At 36.0% G+C, this 24,310-nt stretch overlaps 3 protein-coding genes across 5 annotated transcripts; all 3 read left to right on the forward strand.

Annotated features, from left to right (window-relative positions):
- Window positions 1,556-5,254, forward strand: LOC18789639 (sugar transporter ERD6-like 16). Its single transcript, XM_007222059.2, has 18 exons — window positions 1,556-1,909; window positions 2,115-2,177; window positions 2,262-2,351; window positions 2,459-2,518; window positions 2,620-2,685; window positions 2,792-2,857; window positions 2,963-3,038; window positions 3,159-3,223; window positions 3,341-3,433; window positions 3,525-3,605; window positions 3,698-3,782; window positions 3,877-3,920; window positions 4,006-4,068; window positions 4,155-4,214; window positions 4,312-4,365; window positions 4,470-4,529; window positions 4,651-4,765; window positions 4,852-5,254. The coding sequence occupies exons 1-18, from the start codon at window positions 1,697-1,699 to the stop codon at window positions 4,995-4,997; spliced, it is 1,500 nt and encodes a 499-aa protein (XP_007222121.1). The 5' UTR covers window positions 1,556-1,696; the 3' UTR covers window positions 4,998-5,254.
- Window positions 12,418-16,588, forward strand: LOC18788635 (sugar transporter ERD6-like 16). Its single transcript, XM_007226836.2, has 19 exons — window positions 12,418-12,528; window positions 13,036-13,224; window positions 13,382-13,444; window positions 13,526-13,615; window positions 13,715-13,774; window positions 13,862-13,927; window positions 14,047-14,112; window positions 14,210-14,285; window positions 14,406-14,470; window positions 14,568-14,660; window positions 14,756-14,836; window positions 14,938-15,022; window positions 15,119-15,162; window positions 15,234-15,296; window positions 15,391-15,450; window positions 15,557-15,610; window positions 15,712-15,771; window positions 15,912-16,026; window positions 16,135-16,588. The coding sequence occupies exons 1-19, from the start codon at window positions 12,484-12,486 to the stop codon at window positions 16,266-16,268; spliced, it is 1,509 nt and encodes a 502-aa protein (XP_007226898.2). The 5' UTR covers window positions 12,418-12,483; the 3' UTR covers window positions 16,269-16,588.
- LOC18793245 (LEC14B homolog) lies at window positions 18,465-24,050 on the forward strand. 3 transcript variants are annotated; one of them, XM_020554522.1, is made up of 10 exons: window positions 18,469-18,768; window positions 19,052-19,515; window positions 19,637-19,756; window positions 20,139-20,216; window positions 20,752-20,925; window positions 21,100-21,177; window positions 21,392-21,567; window positions 22,479-22,637; window positions 23,135-23,195; window positions 23,547-24,050. In XM_020554522.1, the coding sequence occupies exons 2-10, from the start codon at window positions 19,126-19,128 to the stop codon at window positions 23,742-23,744; spliced, it is 1,434 nt and encodes a 477-aa protein (XP_020410111.1). In that variant the 5' UTR covers window positions 18,469-18,768; window positions 19,052-19,125; the 3' UTR covers window positions 23,745-24,050. The 3 variants fall into 3 exon arrangements, with proteins under 3 accessions (XP_020410113.1, XP_020410111.1, XP_020410112.1); XM_020554523.1 differs by having other exon boundaries at window positions 22,482-22,637; XM_020554524.1 differs by lacking the exon at window positions 22,479-22,637 and having other exon boundaries at window positions 18,465-18,768.

Raw genomic sequence — 24,310 nt, forward strand, 5'->3', positions numbered from 1 at the left:
TATCATCATATATTATGTGTATTTTTTTTTACAATCAATATTGGGAAAAGGGAGAATTAAATTTAGGACTTCAGATATATGAGTAAATGCTCTTAACCACTTGAATTACACACTCCTTGCATATTATTATTACGTGTGTATTCAAATGTTATAATATATAAAAATGGCAATATTTGAATGTTATAGTACATAAAAATACCAAAATCTTGAGTCATGATGAAACAACGGCTTTGTTATTTATTCGTTTATTTTATTTGTTTGCTTTTATTTTGGACGAATATTTTATTTGTTTGCTAATTAGAGAATTTGTCGCTTGTTCGTACAGAGATTTCAAGTATTCCCTTTCAACTGAAATAATGATTACTCATATGATGCCCCAACACAAAAGATATAGGTATCACAACTTTAAAAAAAACAAAAATAAAAGCAAACATGAAGATATGCTTTGCTTACCCTTTTCTCCCCTCATTTATTCAAAGGATAATGTACTTCACCATCAGCAACCTAACATGAGTCACGAGATTTGTGGGTGTTTTCCCATTAAGGCCAGTGCAATATGATGTGACATAGGATATTTAATTTAAAATATATTTACGTATCGTGAGCCATTTACAATCGTTGATTAAGATAAACTATTCATTAATTGACAACAAATGAAGAAGGTCCCCAGTTGTCACTCCTTTTATACACAAACTATTAGTACAAAGTAATGTTGAAGTCAGTCAGTTCCTAGATACATCAGTAATTCCTCACTACGAATCCATGCGAATGCAACTCACATGCATCTACGATCAAGAAATACTCACGCATCACACGAGAATTTATGTAGCAAAATGCATTGATATAACAACAACAATCCATGTTTTACCAAAAAATTACAACCATAGAATGATATGAAGCATATATCATCATAGATCTTTGACACCCACACTTCTATAACTTCTACTGCTTTTATTTTTGTCTTCTGAAATTACAAGAAAACCCCAATCTCCCTTTACACTGCAAGGCCATTATTCGACAACAAACCTATTTTTCATTTGAATATGAAAGTAAACTTAACCGTATCTGATCAGTCAAAAACCAGCAGAGTTTATTTTTCAAATAAAATAAATTATCTTTTGCCAGCTTCATCTTCAGTAACAGAACAAGAAACACTGTGCCTTGCCGCCCCCAAGCTCCCATTTGTTATTTGTTTCTTATAATTCCTAGCAACCGATCCGAGTAAGGTCCACGTAAGCATGCATCATATTTAAACCAAATTAATCATAAATGTGATCACATGCAAAAATTAGCTTTAAATAGCCTTATCATCTTGGTCCGCTTCCACATGTCCTAATTAGGCTATGCTTAGCTAAAACCTCATCATTTTCACCAGATCAGTGACAGCTTTAACTCACATGCAGTACCCAGTTTCCCATCAGATACAACCTTCTACCTTCTTCCTAATCAATTGCTAGTGGACAAACTCATAAATATCTAGATGCACTTTTTTTGTTTTTTTTTTTAAAATTTTTGTTCATAAAATATCTAGCTACATGTGGCTTTGACATGTGTATAAATACCTCAGAACACGAGCATATATTGCATTGCATCCCACCAAGAGGAGAGTCCTACCAGGGGCAGAGTCCTTTTGCTCCTGTTTTTCCTTCTTTTTGTTTGAATTTTTTAGTTTTTTTTAGAGTAGTGAGAAAAAAACATGGCAATTGGGCAGTTCAGAGATGTTGAAAATGGAGAAAATAACACCCTTGAGGATTTGGAACAGCCTCTGTTCATTAAGCAGGAGAAAATTGTTTCCTATGAAGAAGAATATGGGAGTGATGAGAAGAGTACTGAGAAAAGTGGATCCATTTGGATGGTTTTGCTCAGCACTTGTGTTGCTGTTTGTGGCTCTTTTGAGTTTGGATCATGTGTAAGTGTTTTTGTAATTTCTATGAACATTGCGTTTTTAGTCAGAGCAGGTTGCAGGCTCTCTGTGTTTCTGGTTTAAGGAGGTTCTTGGTATACTAAGTGTGTTATTTTTGTTGTTTGTGTTTCTTATCATTAGGGGGTAAAAAAAATGCAAAAATAACCCAAAAAGAAGAATGTTTGTTTAGCTTAAGTTCTTGTTTTGGCAGGTGGGCTATTCAGCTCCCACTCAATCTGCTATCAGGGAAGATCTCAATCTCTCTCTTGCCCAGGTTTGCCCTGTTGTTCTCTTTGGTCATTAAAACAATTTGCATTATATTGAAGTGAATTGTTACTGATTTCCAGTCACATGGCAGTTCTCCATGTTTGGCTCTATACTAACAATTGGTGCAATGCTGGGTGCTATAACAAGTGGTCGGATTGCAGATTTTCTCGGTCGAAAAGGGGTATGATAAATTTTAATTTCTGGTGTTAAAGAAGAAACAAATGAAAGCTTGGTCATATCCGTTGTCCTAAACTTTGCACTGAACTTCTTGAATTTGTATGGAAATAGGCAATGAGAATGTCAGCTAGTTTTTGCATTACAGGATGGCTAGCCATCTTTTTCTCTAAGGTATATTTCCACCATTTTAAACTCTTGAATTTGTATATTTTTCTTAAGTTCAGTCAAACAGAGGTCACATGCTGAATGTATTTGCTATAAATCTTATGCAGGGAGCTTTGTCCCTTGACATAGGAAGGTTTTTCACTGGATATGGAATTGGAGTTTTCTCCTATGTGGTACATAATTTTATTTTAAAGCCAAGTTCTATTCATATGCTTTGCAATTTCCGAACAAGGCTGTTTAATCTAATCAGAGTTTCTCTGGCATCATCTGGATGAACAGGTCCCAATATTCATAGCAGAAATCGCGCCCAAAAATCTCCGCGGAGCGCTTACAACATTAAATCAGGTAGGAAATTTATGAGCTCTCTCTGCACAAAATCATCTCCCTACTAGCTAGAAAGCTATATGTTCTTTAACATGCTGTTATTTTTTCCTTGTACTTGTCCTGCAGCTCATGATTGTGACTGGAGCATCAGTTGCATTTGTAATAGGAACAATTATAAGTTGGACAACACTTGCTCTAACTGGTAAGTTCTGATCCCATAGGATATTTTGTTATTCTTAATGACAATAGGTGGCTCAACTTAATTGCCTTTGGAAGTAACTGAACACTTTGAAGAGATTGATAATTGGGTTTTGATATGAAGGCATTGTTCCTTGCATTTTCCTGCTTGTGGGTCTATGGTTTGTGCCGGAGTCGCCTCGATGGCTGGTAAGATTTCAGTTCATAATAAGCTTTGCCTTTTGTTTTCTTATTCTCACAAAACCAGAGAAAAAATAAATAGTGAGAACAAAACAGATGTATGAAGCTGAAATTATTTGTTTTCAGGCAAAGATTGGCCATGAGAAAGAATTTCAAATTGCACTACAGAGACTCCGTGGAAAACATGCTGATATATCTGATGAAATGGCTGAAATTCAAGTATGTCCTGTCAACCGAAAAATGTTAATTGAATCTTTCATAATCTAAAATCAACATTACTAACAAAATCACCCTGCCTGTATCTTAACAGGAATATATTTTTACTCTACAAAGTCTTCCAAAAGCCAAATTGTTGGATTTGTTTAAAAGCGAACATATTCGCTCTGTGATTGTAAGCAACTTTTCTCTGTCAATTTTCATAACTTTCTCTAATGCTGTTAACCAAATGACTTCATTTCTGACTCCAAACTCCTGAACATCCAGATTGGGGTTGGATTAATGGTGTTTCAACAGTTTGGTGGTATTAATGGGATAGGATTCTATGCAAGTCAAACCTTTGAAGAAGCTGGTATTTCAACTGGGGCTTTCCTATGCTTCATTTCATTTGGTTTGTTGCTAATCTTTCCTATTAAAGTTATCTCTTTCCGTAATGCCAATTGCAGGAATTTCAAGCAAAACCGGAACCATAGCTTATGCATGTGTTCAGGTAACCATTTTCTCCTATCATCTGTTGAATCTCAAATGTTTGAGTTTGTCCATCCAAGCACGGCTCATGTAAAATCTATTGGCAGGTCCCGATCACTATGGTTGGAGCAACGTTAATTGATAAGTCAGGAAGGAGGCCTCTTATAATGGTAGCAATTGATCTAGAAAACCTGATCCCTTACAGAGGATCTTTATAGATAAACTTTTCGTGATGAGCTTTTGTTTTCGTATCAAGGTTTCAGCAACTGGGACATTCCTAGGCTGTTTTCTAGCAGGAACTTCTTTCTTTCTGAAGGTATCAAAACTTTAAAACTATGTTCTGTTACAAAATCTTTTCTGCCCTTTCCTGTTACATTATGGTCTGATGTATGTATCATCTTTTTGTTTATCAGGGATATGGTTTGTTGCTTGATTGGGTACCGATAATAGCTGTGTCCGGCGTGCTGGTAAGTTAACCATCACAGTTCGTAACTGCAAACTTGAAAATTATCATGCCTCTTACTGCAGCTTCTCATTTTACCTTGTTTATTTTTTTCCCCTTTCGAATCAGACTTACATTGCGTCCTTCTCGATTGGAATGGGAGCTGTGCCTTGGGTGATAATGTCTGAGGTAAGTTTGAACAATTAACCTTGTCAGTTCCTCAATGCCATTCATGATAATGTAAGCATTTTGAACCAAACAGACAGCAGAGAAATCATTTAAAACTCTATAAACATGGTTTCTTTTGCAGATTTTTCCAATCCATGTGAAGGGAGCTGCTGGGAGCTTGGTGGTGCTTGTGAACTGGTTGGGTGCTTGGGCAATTTCCTACACCTACAACTTTCTCATGAGCTGGAGTTCCTCAGGTAAGTAAAACTTTTGAACCAATTGATTGGTTTGTATTGTTTGACAACTGATATTCCATACATATACACTTTGATTTGTTTTGCAGGAACTTATTACATTTACTCTGGATTTTCTTTGTTGACCATCCTATTTGTGGCCAAGTTAGTCCCGGAAACCAAAGGCAAAACCCTAGAAGAAATTCAGTCATGCATCAATTCAGGGAGATCAAGAAGACAAGACATCATTAGCTGATAACATTTAGGAGTAGATATGTTAGAAAATTTCCGGGGGATTTTGGCTCGAAAGTGTCTTCTCCATTTTGATTTGGAGGTGAGTTTCACGTCGGAGCAAAATACCCTTACCATTCATTATGTGTCAAATTTCTTTGGGCCTTCAACTCAACATGGAAGATGCAATATAGCAAAGTGTGTGCTTGTATTCATGTTGTATGGAAAATGGTGGAAAGAAATTCTTAATGCAAATCTTGAATAAAAGACTTGTTCCTTTAATTTTGAGCTCTGCAAAATTTTAATTTTAATTTTTTTAAGAGTTGTTGCTCCTATTTTGATGGAGAAAAGAATGTCCCACCACAAAATTTTGCCTACTCGGAGATGTACAAAATGATCAATAATTATTAGATATAATCCGACAAACTAGGACCCTCCTATCAAGGGCAAGTGCAATCTCTAAGTTCTTGGAGTTGTCATAAGTTTTTATTTTAATTTTTTTACACTCTTAATATACCCTTTTTAGGTAATTCCATTGTGGAATAAAATTGCAATCAATATTTTTCTTTAAGTGAATGTAGTGAGTAGTTTAGGAAAAGATAAATTGATAATAGCGACACTCTCCTTTTTGTTCATACTTTTGAGACTTTTTATGTAGAAAATACAAAAGTGGTAGTATAAGTACTACTAAACTTTTCTACCAAACATTGTTTGAGACTTTTTCGATAGGAAGCATGTAAACATTAGTACAAGAACTATTAAACTTTTCTACCAAATGTTATAAGTGTTGAAATTTTAAAAAAGTTTTAAAAATTTTACTATTTTGATTTGTTTAATTATTTTGGCTATTTTAGTTTATTTATTATTGGAGTTATAAATATTTAATTTTCAGGTTTTATTTTTATATTGAATGCCTAGTTTAATGTGGTGGAGGTTATATGTTCTTGGATGCCTATAAAAGGCCACTACTCCTTCACATTTGACATACTATCACAATACCACATACCACAATCACCATCACAATTTGATTCTCTCATCTTCTACTTTTCATACTTTCTTTACTTATATTATTATTTTGGGTAACGGTTCTGTAACTTGGAGACCTATATCCGACTGTGAACGTGTTTGTAGCGAACCTTGAGCCTGTGGATTGGGGGTAGTATTTTGGAGTCTTGCAGACCGTCAGTAGCTGCACGTAGGGAGGCTACAAAGGCTTTAGGACAATGTGTCTTTGACGTGCTTCACTATACCAGGCTTACTTTCTTAATCTTAATTTTTTTTTATACTTTTTTTTACCTATTATTTGTTTCTTTAATTTTACTTTACCTTAAAAACTTTCCAATTTGTTTAATATATTATTTATATTTTAAAGGGTTTTGCTTTTGGTTTTTACAGAAAGAGAAAAACTATAATTTTTAGTAACAATCTATTAAGAGATCAAAGAATCAAAGAAAAATTCAATTATGCATGCACGCCTTTCCAAAAACCAGACAAACAATACCCAACGTTTAAAACACAACAATAACAATAAACTTTAGTGCCAAGAATATACGATAATTGCTTCTAACCTTGGTATGCAGGCAGTGGCGGATTTGGGCAGGCGCAAAGAGGTGCACCTGCACCTCCAGTCTCCGGAAAACTCCATAGAAGTTGCTGAAGTTTCACCTCTGCTCATGCACGGAAGCTGTTTGATGAAATGCACAAGTGAAGCGCTACTGTAATTTGTCCTCAACGAAGCTGCAAGGAGCTTCTGGTGAACCACTTCTTCGAAATAAGAGATGATTCATCGAATTGATTTGTTATATCCCGGACTTTAACTTCAGGGAAGTGGCTTTGACTTCAATCTACCAAAAAGTTTTTCTTATATTTTTTTTTTCTTCCTTTTCTTTCGAGGGTGGGGGGAGAGGCGGGGTTCTACATAGATGGATAGGATATGATTTTATGTTTAGTTTGAATGAAGAGATTTTTTCTAGAACCAAAACAATGAAGACCTTGAGGATTGCATTGATTTTGTTCCAATTGTTGTCATGGCTTCTTTTAAATAAATAAAAGTAGAAAAATACTAAAAGGGAAAAGAGAAGTCATCCCAGCCATAGCAGCAGCAGTAGATTTTCTTGTTAACTTTTTGTATCAAATTTGAACAGAAAACTCAACATATCACAAACACATACTTGCCTCAACAGTTAATTAACTTCCCCAATATATCTACAGATTCATTAAACCCTGTTAATTAACTTCCCCTCTTCTTCCTCTCACAAACCGCTGCTCCCTCATCAGCCTCGAGCTCATCTGTCCCTTCATGTTCCCAGACTACAGTCTAGTCCATGCAGAGAGGCACTTGTATTTTGATTGATAACTTGCTCATGAAATTTAAACATTAGTATTGTTTAAATTATAAGTATATTTGGTTGTCTTTTATTTATTTAATAATAATAATAATAATAATAATAATAATTATTATTATTATTTTAAGCTTTTAACTTTGAAGAATTGCATCTCCGTTGAAAAATTTCTGGGTCCGCCGCTGTATGCAGGACTTCCAAAAATAAAACAGTTAAAGACCACCATTTTGGCAGTTAAGGACAATAAAACGGTATTAAGTCTAACAAAAAAACGATATTAAGGACCATTATACAAAAGAATAGTGAAGCACGACAACAAATAGTGATTGGGTTTAGCCAAAAGCTAAAAATTATAGTTTTTCTCTTCGTAAAAATCAAAAGTAAAAGCCTTTATAATCTAAATAATGTATAAAATGAATTGAAAAGTCTTTTAAGGTAAAATAAAACTAAAGAAATATATAATAGGTAAATAAAAATAAAATAAATTAAGATTAAGAAAGCAAGCATATTATGGTGAAGCACGTTAGATACGCTATCCTAAAGCCTTTATAGCCTCCTTACGTACAAGTGCTGAAGGTCTACAAGACCAATAATATATAATAAGAGAACAAGTAGAAGAATAGAGGAAGAAGAAGAAGAGAGGAGGAAGAAGAAAAAGAAGAAGAAGAAGAAGAGGAAGAGGTGGAAAAGAAGCACACACAGAGACCTATGGAAGAAGAAAAATATATGAGAGAGTGGGTGATGGACAGAGCAAGCAAAGCCCCTCTACTTTTTAGTAATAGAGTTAGTTTTATCGACTAAAAAAAAGAGTTTTTCTATTTAAATTTCGCATTTTTCTTTGTTCACCCCATATTCTAAGTTCACCTCAACTTCTAATTCAAATTTTCACAATTTTTAAGAAAACCCCGCTTTCTTCCCAAATTATCCTTAAATACTCACCCAACAGAAAAAATAAAAATAAAAAACTCATCAACCTCACACCCCATACCCCACACCCCCGCTATCTTGCACCTCATCACTCTAAGTTCATCTCAACCTCACATTATTTAAAGAGATAAAAACAATGTTGTCAAATGTGTAGCAGCATTATTTTTAAACAATTTGAGTCAATTTGACAAAAGGCACATGAACAAAAAGGCAATCAGAGCATCTTGCTACTTCAAAAAAATTAAATTATATGTCAATTTGATCCACCTAACAAATTAATATTTCTACTGTATGATTCGATATTTATACAATAGAATTTCATATTTCAAAATGGGAAAAAGGGTGGTGGTCATACTTTACTATATATATATATAATTTTTTTTTAAAGAATTCCAAACAACAGAGGGTCTCAATATCTTTTGATAAAACAAACTTGTCTTCAATAATTTTCTATAAAATAAAAGTGTAGAGGAGTTTTTGTTTTTCTAAAACTTAATATGAAGAGTGGTTGGGTGTGTGGGGTGTGTTTATAGATGTACTTGGGTTAAGTATTAAGTTGGATGATATTTTTTGTCTTTTTACACAATAATAAAACTTAAGAGCTTAGGCCATGTTTAATAGTGAAAAAAATGCCTCACTCACTCTTCTAATACAATGAGCCTAAAAAGTGGTTCGCTAAATAGCACGCTTGCTAAATAGAACACGTGAGTCCAACGCCTCTCTTTAAAAAGTATCAGAATTTTATTTGTTTTCTTTTAATTATTGGTTTAGATCTTTGAATGGGGGTTTTTTTTTTTTTTGCAGCATTTATTTATTTTAGATAAAAATTCTTAATTAAATTTAAATATTACAATAATTATTTTGATATTGCATTTGGAGTCAAACTATAGTAATTTACAAATGTTTGATTTTTTATATATTTTATATTGAAACAAGTTTAATTAATTATGCGATGCTTTTTTTATCGCAAGCAATTTTTACTTTGTCAAATTATATTTTTTAGTAAATTACATGCTCTAGTTGCTGGTTGGGTATGGTTTTCTAGCTATTTTCCATACTCTAGTTGCTGGTTGGGTAGAAGTTCATAAATTTCAAGCGTAGATCGTTCAATTTTCAATCTAGGTTTCAGCCGGTTTTGAGGGTGCAATTCCAGCCACTTACGGCCAGTTTTTAGGGTAGGTTCAAGAACAAAAGTGGTTCCAAATATGGTGTTTTACCTAGTGTAGGAGTGGGCTGGTGGTTTGGAGATTTTCCGACCGCCAGAAATTTATCAAGCCACCCACACACTGCCAGCGCGTGTGGTGGCGTGTGGGCAGCCTGGTGGAGACCAAATTCAGTCCAAGAGTGATCCTCGTGTTGTCACGAGTGCGTAGGAATTCACAGATCTCAATTCGGATACCGTTTGCATCTCGAACGGATTTTGCATATTATGTGATTTCTGGGTTCAATACAGTTGAGCCGTTGGATCGTAATTTTTTTCAGTTATGTTAATCTAGACAATTCTAGGATCGTTTAGGATTTGACGGATCGTGAATCAGAGTCTCGGATACTTCGAAATCGTGAACCCTAGGGTTAAGGTTTTAAAAATCATTCGATTGTATGATCGTGATCAATCCGACCGTCCGATCGAGATCAAACTCTCGAGACATGTGTCCTGGGTATATTGGAACTTCTTGAAGCTTCCGGATCATAATTTTCAGGTCGTGGATCCGCGAGGTCCCAAGTTGACTTTTTGAGAGTTTATCGCTTTTTGAGTCCCTAGATACTTCTAAACTATTCCAAATGGAAGGAAAGCTTTTATGGGCATATGAACAACTTTAATTTAATGCACGCACTTCTATGAGCCGGGGGTCAGGATTTTTAATTTAATAGTATATTGAGTATTGTATTAATAGAATATTATGGTAATTGAATCAAGCACCCGGGCACCAGTTGACCCGTAGGAGGGAGCTTCAAGAGGTCTAGCGAGCACGGACCAGCAGTGAGTGGACTCTTTGTTTTTATAAATGAATTTAAACAATTCAGTTACAGTATTTGATCTTGAATAAGTTTTATTCAAAGATTAGTGTTTTATAAGTTGTTATATGCTTTTAAATATTTTGTTTTGCATGCTGCCGTGTGGAATATCCTTTAAGGATATAGGGAAAGAGAATTTGAGCTAAATATCAGATAAATGACAGCATAGTTCCAGATTTAATAGAAATTCAGTTATTCATCAGATTTTTCAGAAACTTTATATTTTCCTAAACCACCTTAGGTACCCAGATATACAGATGTTGCCTTCGGTAAATAAGTTGCCTTCACATAAAAATGTTGCCTTCGGATTTTATTGGTTGCCTTCGGTTTAGTCAGCATGCTTGACAGTTGCCCCACGAGTTCTATGGTACCCGGACTCGTGCGGAGTGAAAATGCGGATCAGGCTGACTACGGTCCCCTAAATCCTGTGAGTTGCGGCTCGGATTGACCTTGTGTCACCGAGACCTGCGAGTACGTGTCACCAATGGTGATGCGATGAATTGACGGATATTAGGAATTGACGGAAATAAGGGGTACACCTAGGTGGTAGTTTTAAACTGTTTTCAATGCTTTTAAGAGATTAATGTTGACCCTGAGTATGATTGGCATATGTATGTATAAATAGATGAATGCATTGATTTCAGTACGAATATAATAAAGAGAATGATTTAGTTTTGTGTAACTATTTTTACAGTGGGGTTAGTATGTTCATATGTATTTTCTAAATTTTGTTTTTGGGTCCACTCACATTTTCAATGTTTTGCGCCCCCAGGCAGTAGGCGTGCACAATGATTCACCACCAGGCCGTTTTCCACTTTCTGCGCTTTCCTTTCTGATGTAGGACTTTTCTGTAATAGAATTGACTTAGTTTCTAAATTCTTAGTAGTCGCTCTGATAACTTGCCCTAGAATTAGAATTTTAACTGTTGGAATGTATATATATACGTATGCTGGCAGTTGGTTGTGTATATATGCTTGTTTAACAGGTGTAAATTTTGGGGATTGATCCAATTACAGGGGAGACTCTGCCGAATTTTCGGTAGGAGTCAACCTTGTTATTTTATCGTACTTTGTAGGGAAGGGCAATTAGGTCATTTGTGCCCGACACTCGCCAGGTGTCGGCACGCACAAGGTCCGGCTCGAATTCCAAAGTGGAATTTGGATCCAATCCTGTCACATAAGATGCCGAAAATGCCCTTAAAAAATCGTTCAGCTAGACGCCACGTAGGCAGATAACAGATTTCCTGATGGTTTCGCTAACGGATGGGGCAATTTGTAGGTTTTCCGTGATGTTGAGTATGTACTCATAAATGTCTCCAAAATCGGGTATGAACTCGTAAATTACCCTATAGGTTAGGGAGTTTAATGTAGTTTGTCCTAAATTTAACTATAAATATTGAGTATTTCATGATACTCTTACTCCTTTTTTGTGCACTTCAAATGATTGAAATCATGATCGTATATCCAAGTTGTCATTGTATCTTCCCGATTCTCAATATGACCCTCCACCAAAATTTTATACAAAAACATCATTAGTTGCACCCACTTTCATATCAAAATTAAAGACAAATTAGTCTCATAATAAACTTTCATAATAAAAGCAAATTTTACACACACACACGACATGTTTGCCAAGAATAATAATTACTAAAATTAACAGTAAGAAATGCTTTTCACTGTCAGAAAACACTTTTGCCACTTCCTTTGGGAAGCATATATAAGGCCACAATCATACCTAAAAAGCACTGTACTTTGAAGCCTTGCATTGCACGATGCACCCCCACAAGATTCACAACAAAACTTGTTGTTAGAGACTCGTTCCAAAACAAATATGTTTTCCTGAAGTACAATGAATTCTCCTCCGCTAATCTCTGTTTCTCCATCCTCTTCACCTTTCAACTCTAACAACTTGTCATATCACACGCATACTAATTATACACTTCTCTCTCTCTCTCTCTCTCTCTCTCACACACACACACACACACACACAAACACACATTTCTACTTCACCTCCATACATAAATACCAAAGCAAAGACATTTTTTTCAATTTAATTTCATTGATCCAAAGGAGGTCACTTTACATTGATACTTTGTGTCATACCAAACCTCAAATAACAGAACTCAGCTCTTGTACTTGAACAGGGACTCAAAACCAGCATTATCAATCAATCAATCAATCATAAGTTCATAACCCACATTGAGGGTTGTGAGGATTGTGTGGGCTCATGATGGGGAAGGAGTCTGACCATAAAAAGAGAATGGGAAAGGAGGTTTGCTTAATTTCTTCAACCTCGGCTTACAATTTGTTTGATCTCTTTCTGTTGGACCTTAGTCCCTGTTAAGTTTATGCCACAAACTTTAGCTTGTTTGAATAATAAACAAGAAAGTGAACGTATGTTTGATGAAAAACTCTTCTTCCTTTTTTTTGGGTTAAAAATTATTACTTTAATAATTAGTAGATGTGCGTCATGGTGTGTTAAATGAAGGATCTAAAATTGATTTTAGAAACCATTCATGTTTTAGTCTAGAAAACATCTTATGTAGGCCCTGAAATCTAAATAACCTTCTCATGATATGTGTTGTTGATTAAAATAGACCTCAGGAAGATTTCATACTTCGTGTTTGCATTGAAATTTTGGAGGATAAATGTTAAGAAATCACATTTTTGGATCGCATTTGACGTGGCAGTTGATGTATACTTATTGCATTGATTATTATACACCATACATTACTTCGTTAGAGTACTGAGAGAGAAACATATATTGGCAATGGAGCAGGGCAAAGATGTTGAACGTGGAGAAACTAGTAGTAACCAAGAGGAGTTGGAACAGCCTTTCATTAGGCGGCGGAAAGTTGTTGCTCATGAAGATGATGGCAGTGGGAAAGAACTTCAAAATGAATCCATTGGGATGGTTTTGCTTAGCACAGGTGTTGCTGTTTGTGGCTCTTTCCAATTCGGAATATGTGTAAGTTCTCTTGAAATTCTCTATGAACATTGTGTTTTTAGACAAAGACTGAGAGTAGATTATATAAAGAATAGGCTTTTCTGTGCTTTCTTCTGATTAGGGGGGCTAAAACCGAAAAAAGGGTTGGTTGTTTAGCTTAAAGTTGTTCTTATGGCAGGTTGGATATTCAGCACCAACTCAATCTGCTATCAGGAAAGATCTTAATCTCTCTCTAGCTGAGGTTTGTATTGTTGTTCTCTTTGCTGGTTTTAGACATGCCTATAGTAAAGGGAATTATTAGTAATTTTCAGTGTTCTGGCAGTACTCAACGTTTGGCTCTATACTATCAATTGGTGCAGTGCTGGGTGCTATAACAAGTGGTAAGATTGCAGATTTTCTCGGCCGAAAAGGGGTATGGTAAATGTGACTTTGTGGTGTAAAAGATGAAGGAAAAAACTGAAGCTTAGCAATCTCCATTGCACTAAGCTTCTTGAAATTTTATTGGTAGCAGGCGATGAGAGTGTCCTCTGTGATTTGCATTATAGCATGGCTAGCCATCTATTTCTCTCAGGTATATGCTGTTGGCACAGTTTTTAGTTGTTAAATGTAATTTTACAGGTTCATATTAATGACGGTATTTGTTACGACTCTTGTGCAGGGAGCTCTGTCACTTGACACAGGAAGGTTTCTCACAGGATATGGAATTGCAGCTTTCTCTTATGTGGTATATATATATGATATATCTCAAGCCATTTCTTTTTTAGTAGCTGAGCAAGGCTGTTTAATCTATTTGATGATGATATATCCAAGTTTTAACCAAAATTAGAAAAAGTGGATGAACAGGTCCCCGTATTTATAGCAGAAATAGCGCCTAAGAATCTCCGCGGAGGGCTTGCAACATTAAATCAGGTAGGAGAATTTAGAATTGAGTGCATACCTGCTTGAAAAATATATGATCATTAAGACATAACTGTACTGTACTCCTTTTTCTATGCTTGTTCTGCAGCTTTTCATTGTTACTGGAGGATCATTTGCATTCATAGTAGGAACAATTATAAACTGGAGAGCACTAGCTCTAATAGGTAAATTCTTATTCCATAGGGTATCTTGCTATGCTTAATTACAAAACATGGTTCGACTGAGTTTCCTTCGGAAGGAACTGAAAATTTTGAAGGGACTGATTGTTTGGTTTCAATCTGAAGCAACTGTACCTTGCCTTATCTTGCTTTTGGGTGTATGCCTTGTACCTGAGTCTCCTAGATGGCTGGTGAGAATTCAAATCAGATTAGCTTTCTTTTACCTTTTGTTTTTCATGCCACCACAATGGAGAAAAAGATGTGTAAGGCTAAAACCATTGTTTTCAGGCGAAGGTTGGCCGTGACAAAGAATTTGAAGTTGCACTACAGACACTCCGTGGAAATAATGCTGATATATCCGATGAAATGACCGAAATTCAAGTACTTCCTGCCAACCCAAAAAATATTAATCCAATCACCTTTTTGACATTGAAAATGAAGATTTCTAACAAAGTTACCCGTCTATTTGTTGACAGGAATTTATTGCTACTGTAAATAGTCTTCCAAAAGCCTCAATCTTGGATTTGTTTCAAAGCAGAAACATCCGTGCTGTGATTGTAAGCAACTTTCATCTGTATGTTTTCATATTTTCTCGAATGATGTTAACCAAATAACTTCTTTTCTTACTGAAATCTCCCGAACATGGCCATGGTTTTAGATTGGGGTTGGACTAATGGTATTTCAACAATTTGCGGGTATTAATGGAGTACAATTCTATGCAAGCGAAACATTCAAATCAGCTGGTAATAATCCGGGCTTTCCTTATATTACATTTCACTTGGTTTTTGATGCAAGTCTTTCCTGTGAAACTTACTCTATTTCTGTAATGCCAATTGCAGGAGTTTCAAGCAAAATTGGAACCATAGCTTATGCGTGTCTTCAGGTAAATCACTTTCTCCTGTTCATGTTTGAGTTTGTCCATCTAAACTTAGCTCATGTAAAATTCATTGACAGGTCCCAATAACTCTAGTAGGAGCATTGCTTATGGATAAGACAGGAAGGAGAGTTCTTGTAATGGTAGCCATTGATCTAGAAACCCTGACCTTTTTCTAAAATGACATTTTTATAGGGTAAGCCTTTCATTATAGGCGTTTGTTTTTATGTCATGAAGGTTTCAGCAGCTGGGATGTTCGTAGGCTGTATGCTGGCAGGAACTTCCTTCTCTCTCAAGGTATCAAAAGTCCAAAACTACATTCTAAAACAAAAATCTTCTGTCCTTTCCCTGTTTGATCATGGTCTTAACTTAAGTTTGTAATTCAACATCTTTTGTAAATCAGGGACAAGGTTTGCTGCTGGATTGGGTACCGATTATAGCCGTGTCTGGTGTCCTGGTAAGTTAACCATTACACCTTCAAACTTTCAAAATTATCATCAAACTTCTTCACAACATCTTCTCATTTTTCTTGGGTTACATTTGTCCCTGTGAAATCAGATTTACGTTGCATTTTTCTCCATCGGGATGGGAGCAGGCCCTTGGGTGATAATGTCTGAGGTAAACTGTGGAAAACTTATCATTTCCTCAAAACCATTCATATTTGAGGCCTGTTGAACCAAATAGACAGCAGAGCTGCAGAATACTTTATGGATCAAATTACATATATTTTCTGTATGTAATATGGTTTCTCTTTGCAGATTTTCCCAATTGATATTAAGGGAGTTGGTGGGAGCTTGGTGGTGCTTGTGAACTGGTCAGGTGCTTGGATAGTTTCCTATACATACAACTTTCTGATGAGATGGAGTTCCCCAGGTAAGTAAAACTCTTGAACCAAACACATTGCATGATACTGAGAATTGGTTTTGTATTGTTTCACAGCTGAAGTCTGATTCAAATTTATTTATTTGAATTATTTTACAGGAACTTACTTCCTATACTCTGCAGTCTGTTTGTTGACCATTCTATTTGTGGCCAAGGTAGTCCCAGAAACCAAAGGGAAAACACTAGAAGAAATTCAGGCAAGCCTCAATCCAGACAGAAGACAAAGTATATGAACCAACAACCTTTAGGAGTTTTTTTTATGTCAGAGAAATACAAGAAGTTACAAATGCAACACGAATTTCTCAAAATATAGAATGCGATATAGAAAAAGAAATGCTTGTATTCGTTTTTGGATAGAAAACTGTGGAAAGCAAGGTTGTATGCAAACTATAAATAACGAGTTATGCCCTGGTTTTGACCTCTCCAAGTTCTAGGCAAAGTATGATATCAATCAGTTGGTGCACATACATATGATTGACGGTAAGATTCTCCTAGATGGAAAACTGTGGGAGGAGGAACCAAGATGTTGGTATAACAGTTCAGATCATTCACAAGTACACGGATGATTGTATGTGATTGATTATCAGCCGTTGATGATTGATTCTCAATCGTTGATGAGTATGGATCCCAACCGCTCATTTTCAGAGAACTTTGCAATTGATATTGAAGGAGAGGACTCACGATACAACTGATAATTTGATATGGTATAATGGATCATAATACTCCCACATACATGAATCATTGATTAATGGTGACATTCTTCTCGATATAGAATGCAAAACGGAAATGGATTCTCCGTATCTCATTTGTACTTAACTTGTATAAAACGCAAAACTCACTAGTATAGTAGTTTGGAGTAATTGCTTCTCTAGACAAGGCTTTGGGTTCCAGTCTTAACATCCGTGTAATGTGTGTGAGTTTATTATCATCCCTCTCAATAAAAAAACATACTTCTATAAAATGCATGTGTGTCATCCGATAAAGTATATGATGAAAATTCGGCTATTATACATATTATTGACCAAGACAGCCTTGCAGAAGGTTTGATATTTGTTGGAAAAAAAGAGAAGACAAACTACATTAAACCCCCAACCTATAGGGTCATTTACGAGTTCATACCCGATTTTGGGGACATTTACCAACACATACTCAATGTCACAAAAACCCTACAATTTGCCCTCTTCGTTAGCAAGCTGTTAGTGAGTCTGTTAAATGTTGATGTGTCAAAAATGAGACCTTTTTTTCTTTTCTTTTTTATGACATGGACTTCCACGTGGATCAAAAATTAATAAAAAATTAATTTAAAAAAATTAAACATATTAAATTAAAATTTTAAAAAAATTTAAAAACCCTACCAAATTCTCTCTCTCTCTCTCTCTCTCTCTCCCGATTTCTTCCCCTTCCTCCCAATTTCTTCCCTCCCCCTCCCCCCCAAGATTTCTTCAACACCAGATTTCTTCCCCCCACCCAATTTCTTCTCCCCCACGACCCAAATTTCTCTCTCTCGATAGTATCATTTACGTGTTCTTTTTTAGGTTTTGAATTTTGACAAAATTCTGCTGAATACATCTGGGTGGAGAGAGAGAGAGAGAGAGAGAGAAATGGGTCTGAGGTGCGCTGGTGGTGCTGCGACGGAGAGGGGGGGTTGCGCAACCCCAGCCACACCGCAATCCACGAACCCCAGCCACACCACAACCCACAAACCCAGCCTCGCCCGCCCCGACCAACAAGCCCAACAATGGGCAAGCAGCAACTAGACCAAATTTGTCACCTATATCTACCCAGGTCAAACAACAACAAAATAGAAAGAGAGAGTCAAAATAGGTCCACCTTGTCCTTTGTCGAATCCCAACCCTTGAGAAAATCACAATTAGGATTTCTCCTGGATCCTTAATCCTAATCCCATCTCCTCTCTCTCTGTGCTCGGTCTTAAATTCCGACCAAATACGACGGTGGTGAAGAAATGGATCTAGAGGTGGTGGGCCGCCACGCTCTGTTCTTCGACGACGACGCCAGCGCTTCGTCCATGAACTCATGCTACGATGTTCGCCACCTTCTATCCCCTATCACGGGCCGACGACATCTCATGCGTTCATCCTCCTCGCCGCCGCCTCAACCTGATGCCGCTGTAGAGTTCGAGCTCGATTAGGAGCGATACCTCGATTTGCCGTTTTAGTTCTGGGTTTAGAGAGAGATGTTTTAAAATAATTTAAACAATAAAATAAAATTTTTATAAATTTTTAGCCCACGTGAAAGTTTATGTCAAAAAAAAAAGAAAAAGGAAAGAGTTCCACTTTTGACACGTCAACATTTAACAGACTTATTAATAATTTGACTAATGAATTAGATAAATTGTAAAATTTCCGTGAAGTTAAATATATATTGATAAATATCCTTAAAATCGAGTATGACCTCGTAAATAACCCTATAAGTTGAGAGTTCGCTATAATTTGTCCCAAAAAAATACATTTTCCGATTTGTTTCATTTTGGATGGTCCACGACTCCACGAGTCGACAACGGTCCACTCTTGAGTCGGAAGACTATAGACCATCATCTGTTTACCCATGACCATGCCCTGCTTTGTATTCAGACACGTATAGCTCCACCTTAACGACCTCTCCTTCGACCCAAAACCCATTCATGGCGGTTCATCAACGATCTCGCTCAGTTCCAATTCACACATCGCCTCCTCTCTCCCCCAATTTCTAGGGATCATAATTCGATTTGCCAAGGTAAGTAAGTAGCTCTCTGATTATCTTTCAACGCTTTGTTTTGTTTGCCTCTGCCGACAAATGTTAAATGGGAATTCAAAGTTAGAATATTTTGTTTGAGTATTGTTTGGTTTCTGAGGAATTGGAATTGGGTTTTACTGAGCTTGGTTAAGCTGTTTGATTAGGTTGAGCTGCGCTTGACTGTTTGTGTGTGCGAGAACTGCGAATAGGAAGATTTTTCAAGTTGAAAGTTAGAAGAGCTTTTTTTGGTCTCTACTCTAAATTATACATTAATTATGTGCAGGGTCACAACTGTTAGAACTAAATTACATTAATGTGATGGCCCATTGAGTAGTGGGTATTGGGGAAAATTACAAAATGAGTTACAGAACGAGGTTTGGAAAAGATAATAGCGCTTGTGATAGTGGAAATGCTGTTGAAGGTTCTGGTTCAAGTAAAGGACCCAATGAAGTATCAAATGATTTTGATCATGAAATTGCTCAACTCACTAAGCATAGATCAAGACCCCATCAGCTTTTGAGCCAGGACATGCCTGGAAAGTCAAGGTTACTGGTTTCAACAATGAAAATGTTGGTTGGTCGTGAAAGTAATCATTCAGGACGCGGGAGATTCTCGTCTGCTGACGGTTGCCATGTTTTGAGCCGGTATCTGCCCATCAATGGTCCTTGGGGGGTGGACGAGTCAACAAGTCCTGCTTATGTTTCTCAATTTTCAAATGATGGTTTGTTTTTTGTTGCTGGATTTCAGGTATTGGGGTTTATGGGGTTAATGATATAACTCATTTATTCTTGTGCTTAAAAAAAATAAATTTCCCCACTATACATTCATGCAGATACAGAGTCCTAACTTTCTTCTTTTAATGAAACAGGGAGGCCATATTAAAATATATAATGTTGATAAGGGATGGAAAGTTCAGAAGGACATCCTAACCAAAAGCTTGAGATGGACAATTACTGATACATCTCTATCGCCAGATCAACGTTATCTTGTGAGTTAATGATGCTTTATTGAATCAAATGGGCCTTCTGTATGTAACTAAGACTTTTAAATTGTAGGTTTTCTTCATAGAAAAATAATCTCTTTGATTGATTGCTCAATTCTCTAATTAGCAAATGCAAGACAACCCATATGTGCTCTCAATCGTCATGCAAACTGTTTTATACATTTTGTTACATTTTGTGCAAATTCCTTAGCTTGTGTATATGTAGTTCTTTCTCCTCTCTATAGAATAGGTTTAGATGTGTCTGGGATGATAAAGATAAGGTCATCAAGATTTATTGAATATTTGGCTTGTTTTCGTTTTCCTGACAATTATGATCATCATTCCAGAATTATTATTAGTCACGATTAATTTGAATGTAAAATTGCAGGTTTATGCTAGCATGACACCCACTGTCAATATTGTCAATGTTGGATCTTCTATGACAGAGTCACTTGCAAATGTTACGGTATGTGACACTAGTGCTACTAGCTTTGAATTTAATACAGAATATCTTGTAGATACTAGTTTAATTGGTTTGTTTACAGATCTGGTGTGATCCATAACGTTCCTGGGCCTTTTTATAAACCATGTTACTTTTCAGCATATATGTTGTTTGAATTGTTGTTTTCATCTTGTAAAGTAGGAATGTTTTTTAATGTTACCAGATCATGAAAGCTGGTAGATATTACTTCCTAGCTATAATATCTGAGGTTAGCTAGGGATGTTTTGTTGACTTCATTTCAAAATTGTTGTTTTTCCTGGATACTTTGTTGGCATATCGGTGATTTTGCAAGATGTTACAACTCCCCACTATAATGCTTGGGTATATCTCATTATAACTTGTTTTTGTACTTTTTGAAGTGTACATTTTATTTTTTGGATAATTACTAATTCAATTTTAATAATCAGGTGATTTTCTGTTATGATGGTGCGCTTCATAGAATCACTTTCTTGTTCATACTTGTTCTTTCTTACATTTAAAGATTACCTTTTCTGTTCAGGAAATTCATGAAGGTCTGGATTTTTCTGTTGATGGTGATGAGGACGAATTTGGAATTTTCTCAGTTAGATTTTCAACTGATGGGCGAGAGCTTGTAGCTGCAAGTAGTGATGCTTCAATATATGTTTATGATCTCCAAGCAAATAAAGTTAACCTCCGAATACCAGCACACTCGGTAAAGGCTCTGAAAAATCGAATATAATTGAATTACTCCTTAATGGTGGTTTCTAAGAAGTTTGCCGTCTACTTTTAAAGGCACATAGTTGCCCATTCTAGTTCCTTTCTCCAGAGACTATCTGGATGGAACTTACAGGTATCAGTTGATTATTTTATTTAACTTTTGTTGCAGTCTGATGTAAACACTGTTTGCTTTGCGGATGAGACTGGACATCTCATATATTCTGGCAGTGACGATAATCTCTGTAAGGTAGGGTTCATCCATGGTTTTTATATGGTATAAGATGTAGAAATCATGATCTCTACATTGTTTGGTACTTGTTTTTTATTTTCTTTTATTTTGGCATTTCCCTTTTGTTGTCACTGAATTTTATTTTCTGATTAAGGAGGCCGGGAGGGAGGATACTTTACCATTGGAGCTATGAGTCCCCATGAATTATAGTCCTATTTATTTTCTTGTACAGGTTTGGGATAGACGCTGCTTAATCACAAAAGGACAAGCAGCTGGGGTCCTGATGGGACATCTTGAAGGTGTTACATTTCTTGATAGTCGGGGAGATGGGCGTTACTTAATATCAAATGGGAAGGACCAGACTACCAAACTCTGGGATATAAGAAAGATGTCCTCTAGAGCCATGTAGTAAGTCCGTGTTACTTGTTTCCCTTTTCTGCTCTTGTTAACTTATTGGATTTCTGTTCAGTGCTATATAAATATAATATTTATTGCTGTCAACAGCATGGGATAAGTTGACCCAATTTTGGGATATATGAAAGATGTCCTCTAGAGCCATGTAGTAAGTCTGTGTTACTTGTTTCCCTTTTCTGCTCATGTTAACTTATTGGATTTCTGTTCAGTGCTATATAAATATAATATTTATTGCTGTCAACAACATGGGATAAGTTGACCCAATTTTGTTATATTCTCATATTAATGTCTGATTTTTGACATGGTTTTGGCAGTCCTTCTTCAATAGGTAGACCTATGATGCTATTAATTGTTTTATGTCAATAATATAAAGAAGATGATATGGTAACAGACATATTGAGTGCTGACAGCTTAATAGAACTTTATATCGTGATATTTTCTGTCTGTAGAAGGGATGGTAAAAGGTTGGGGAACAATTAGAAGTGGAAAGGTAGATTATTTGCGAATAGTTACTATGATTAGAGCATGGTGGAATCTATCGAACCTTTTTATCAGATTGCTTGGTCATATTAAAGCATGGTGAAAAGAGGACCATCTTTGTGAGATTCGAATACAGGAGCTCCTATTATTATAGCATGGAATATGTCTCTGATCTTTGTTGAACCATTTTGTCTTAATGTCACTATTGTGTTTTTACCATATTAAAACATGCAGTTCATGTATCTCAAGTTAATTTGAACCCTTTGTTTGTGCCTGTCTGCGTGCGGAATAAACACTCTTGTCAAATCAGCTTATTATATAGATACTGAGATACTGGGTCAATGACTAAAGTCTAGATCCTCCACGTTTAAATATTAGTGTATGGATTTACTTTTATGGCCACTGATTTTCAATTTTCCAACCAGCAGCCCAAGGCTTAGAGATCATGACTGGGATTACAGATGGATGGAGTACCCAGCTCATGCAAAAACTTTGAAACATCCAAATGATCAGTCATTGGCTACATATAGAGGCCATGGAGTCCTTCGTACTTTAATTCGCTGTTACTTTTCTCCAGCATATAGGTAATTCTCATTTCTGTATTCATTTTAAATTTGGATTCAAAGATATGTGAATCCAAAGTTGCAGATAGTGATATTGGCTTGAATCTGGTCAGTTCAAAAAAGTAATAATAATAAAGTAAAAAAAACCTTGTGGTAAGTCCAAGATTGAATGGGCTTTACTCTTCATGATGTATTGACTGAGTTATGAGTTCAAATGACTTATTGAACTGCTGGAGTAGGTGTATGTTCCATTACCTGCCTTCATAGTTAACCCTGGTCTTGGTTTTTTATTATGCTAAAGTTCAACACCAAGTTCATTTATCAGATTATGATCATAGATCTAGGGAAGTTGGTCAAGAAAAAAAACATCTGGCATTGATTCAGCCTACAATCTTATTGGCTGCTTTTCTGGTTCTAGGGAATCCGTTTCATCTGTCATATAATCAGTTGGCTGTGTTGACAGTTGTTTAGGAGTATGTTTGGAGTATGTTTCTAACTTCGTGTCCTACTTATTGCAGTACTGGACAAAAGTACATCTACACTGGATCTAGTGATCATTGTGTCTATATATATGATCTGGTACGTAACTCATCTTTCATGTTTCACATCATCAACACACTTTTTTCTCATGTCATCCTGTTCAATAGTTGATGTAATGGGATGAGGTAGCTATCATCTTTTTTCGTATTCATCTACAACCCATAAAAAGAAGACAAAAATAAATGCTTGTATGAGTTCCTTGTGGCAAAGCAAGAATCATGGTTGGCTGTGTCTCTAATAAAATAACACTCCCATGAGAACTTCTCCTAAATTCAGCTTGTTGGCTTGTCACTAATACAAAGCTCAGGCTAACATGTTCCCTTCTTGAAAAATTATGTCCTTGGAACCTGTGATTATTGGATTTCTAGTAATTTTGTTTGTTCTATAAAGGTGACCGGAGCTCAAGTTGCGAGACTCAACCATCACGAAGGACCTGTAAGAGACTGTAGTTGGCATCCTCTCTATCCGATGTTGGTCAGCTCTTCTTGGGATGGGACGATTGCCAGATGGGAATTTCCTGGGGATGACCAAGTACCCACCCTGGAGAGGCCGAGAGCACGCCGGAGGAGAGGCTACTATAACTATTGAGGATGGTTCATGTTTTTCACAGTTCATAATGTTATACCACATTTTAAAATTTAAAAAAAAAAATTGCAGTCAGTAAGTACAGAAAAATTATAGTTCTTTGGTCGCAGCCTTATAAACTATAATGGCTGTACACAAATGCAAAATATGTAATGTTATTGTTATTCACAATAAAAACAAATAGTGTAAAGTTGCATTGATATATTCAAATCAAATCATGTTTAGCATGCGACTCACTCCATACTCATGTATTCATTAAATAAAATAAAATGTTTAGCTTCGAATGTCGTCGACATCATTCACTTTGAAGCAGTCTGTTCTTCTTGGAAATAAATACTTTTTGGTCTTTTTATGTTAGAGTGAATTTGTAATTTAATAAATAGTTTGATATTATGGTGTATTCAATTAATTTTAATGTTTGTTTGAGAACACCCAAAATTTATAACATATCCTAGTTCAAATGGGATTTATATCATAAGCGACGCATATGAATACATATAAATACATGTAAATGACACATGGAGTAATACAAAGTGAGAACTCTAGCTACAATCACTTAATGACATACA

This window comes from Prunus persica, chromosome G1 (genome assembly GCF_000346465.2).
Source record: "Prunus persica cultivar Lovell chromosome G1, Prunus_persica_NCBIv2, whole genome shotgun sequence".
Lineage (NCBI taxonomy): Eukaryota > Viridiplantae > Streptophyta > Magnoliopsida > Rosales > Rosaceae > Prunus > Prunus persica.

Coding starts and splice junctions, on each gene's coding strand:
- LOC18793245 (XM_020554522.1), top strand. CDS start 19,126: ATGAGTTACAGAACGAGGTTTGGAAAAGATAATAGCGCTTGTGATAGT. Junction 19,516..19,636: donor TTTTTGTTGCTGGATTTCAG/GTATTGGGGTTT, acceptor TTAATGAAACAG/GGAGGCCATATTAAAATATA. Junction 20,926..21,099: donor TCCGAATACCAGCACACTCG/GTAAAGGCTCTG, acceptor CTTTTGTTGCAG/TCTGATGTAAACACTGTTTG.
- LOC18788635 (XM_007226836.2), top strand. CDS start 12,484: ATGATGGGGAAGGAGTCTGACCATAAAAAGAGAATGGGAAAGGAG. Junction 14,837..14,937: donor GAAACATCCGTGCTGTGATT/GTAAGCAACTTT, acceptor CCATGGTTTTAG/ATTGGGGTTGGACTAATGGT. Junction 15,023..15,118: donor CGAAACATTCAAATCAGCTG/GTAATAATCCGG, acceptor TGCCAATTGCAG/GAGTTTCAAGCAAAATTGGA.
- LOC18789639 (XM_007222059.2), top strand. CDS start 1,697: ATGGCAATTGGGCAGTTCAGAGATGTTGAAAATGGAGAAAATAACACC. Junction 2,858..2,962: donor CGCTTACAACATTAAATCAG/GTAGGAAATTTA, acceptor CTTGTCCTGCAG/CTCATGATTGTGACTGGAGC. Junction 4,215..4,311: donor GAACTTCTTTCTTTCTGAAG/GTATCAAAACTT, acceptor TTTGTTTATCAG/GGATATGGTTTGTTGCTTGA.